Here is a 1,066-nt window from a genome sequence, read left to right on the forward strand (position 1 = left end):
CTCTCTCTCACACACTCTCTCTCACACTCTCTCTCACACACACTCACACATAATAAATATAAAAACTTTTTTTTATATAAACAAATCAAACTATTAACACGATTAAAGTATAAAAATTTAAAATTGCACAGATAATTTAAAAATAAATCAAAATGAAATAAACCGAAATGAATGTTTCTAAAACAGAATAATATAATAAAATGAAGATGTAATTTTTTGTTTATTAATAAATGGTTTTAAAATAAAAGAATAATGGAATAAAATCAAACACTAAAATTGTTAAAAACATAAGAATGTAATATTTATTAAATTAAAAAATCAGAATTAAACATTTTCTATAAAATAAAGTAATAAATGCAAAATTACAACCAAAATAAAACACTTTGTAAAAATATATAACATAAGAATGTTATATAATAAATCATTTTAAAAAGAAAAAATTTAAATAAAACATGAATAAAAATATTTTACAATGTTACAATGAATAAACATTTTAAAACAGAATAAAATAAAAAAACATGACAATTATTAAAAGCATAAGAACATAATATAATATTAAATAAAATTAAAAAATTCAAAGTTAAAATGAATAAATTATTTTAAAATAGAATAAATCACCTACGAAATGATTAAATATTGTAATTGTTTACTTGCCTATCATGTGACCGTTAACCGACACCAGAGAACCGTGAACATGTAAACATGCTATTGAATTATATATAAATAAAAATATTACTTGAGCTCAAAGAGGTTCGGGAATCCCTGCACTAGACAATCTCACTAATCATGTGCTTAAATGGTAATAACTAGAAACGCACATAAACTCCTAAACGGCCGTCAAACGCTGATTTTTCACAATCTTACCGATGCACTTCCCTCTGTGAACGACGACCTCTCCGAGGAAGCTGTTGCTGAAGTGAAGGAGCTCCTGCTGCCGTGCGTTATCTTCATTATACGTGTCTCGTCTGGGAAGAGAGAAGAACAGCACTCAGGTCAGACTGTGATGTGCACGTGTCTGAGTGTGTGTGTGTGCGTGTGTGAGTCTGTGTGCATGTGTGTGTGTGTG

The 1,066-nt window shown here is 27.9% G+C and overlaps 1 protein-coding gene across 1 annotated transcript in view; it reads right to left on the minus strand.

The window, feature by feature from the left end:
* eif2ak4 (eukaryotic translation initiation factor 2 alpha kinase 4) overlaps window positions 1-1,066 on the minus strand; it is a 77,147-nt gene that overhangs the window by 46,923 nt on the left and 29,158 nt on the right. The window contains exon 7 of the mRNA XM_016289420.1: window positions 865-965. Coding sequence (XP_016144906.1) covers window positions 865-965 — 101 coding nt within the window. The remainder of the gene's footprint in view (window positions 1-864; window positions 966-1,066) is intronic.

Source organism: Sinocyclocheilus grahami, unplaced genomic scaffold, assembly GCF_001515645.1.
Source record: "Sinocyclocheilus grahami isolate Dianchi unplaced genomic scaffold, SAMN03320097.WGS_v1.1 scaffold245.1, whole genome shotgun sequence".
Lineage (NCBI taxonomy): Eukaryota > Metazoa > Chordata > Actinopteri > Cypriniformes > Cyprinidae > Sinocyclocheilus > Sinocyclocheilus grahami.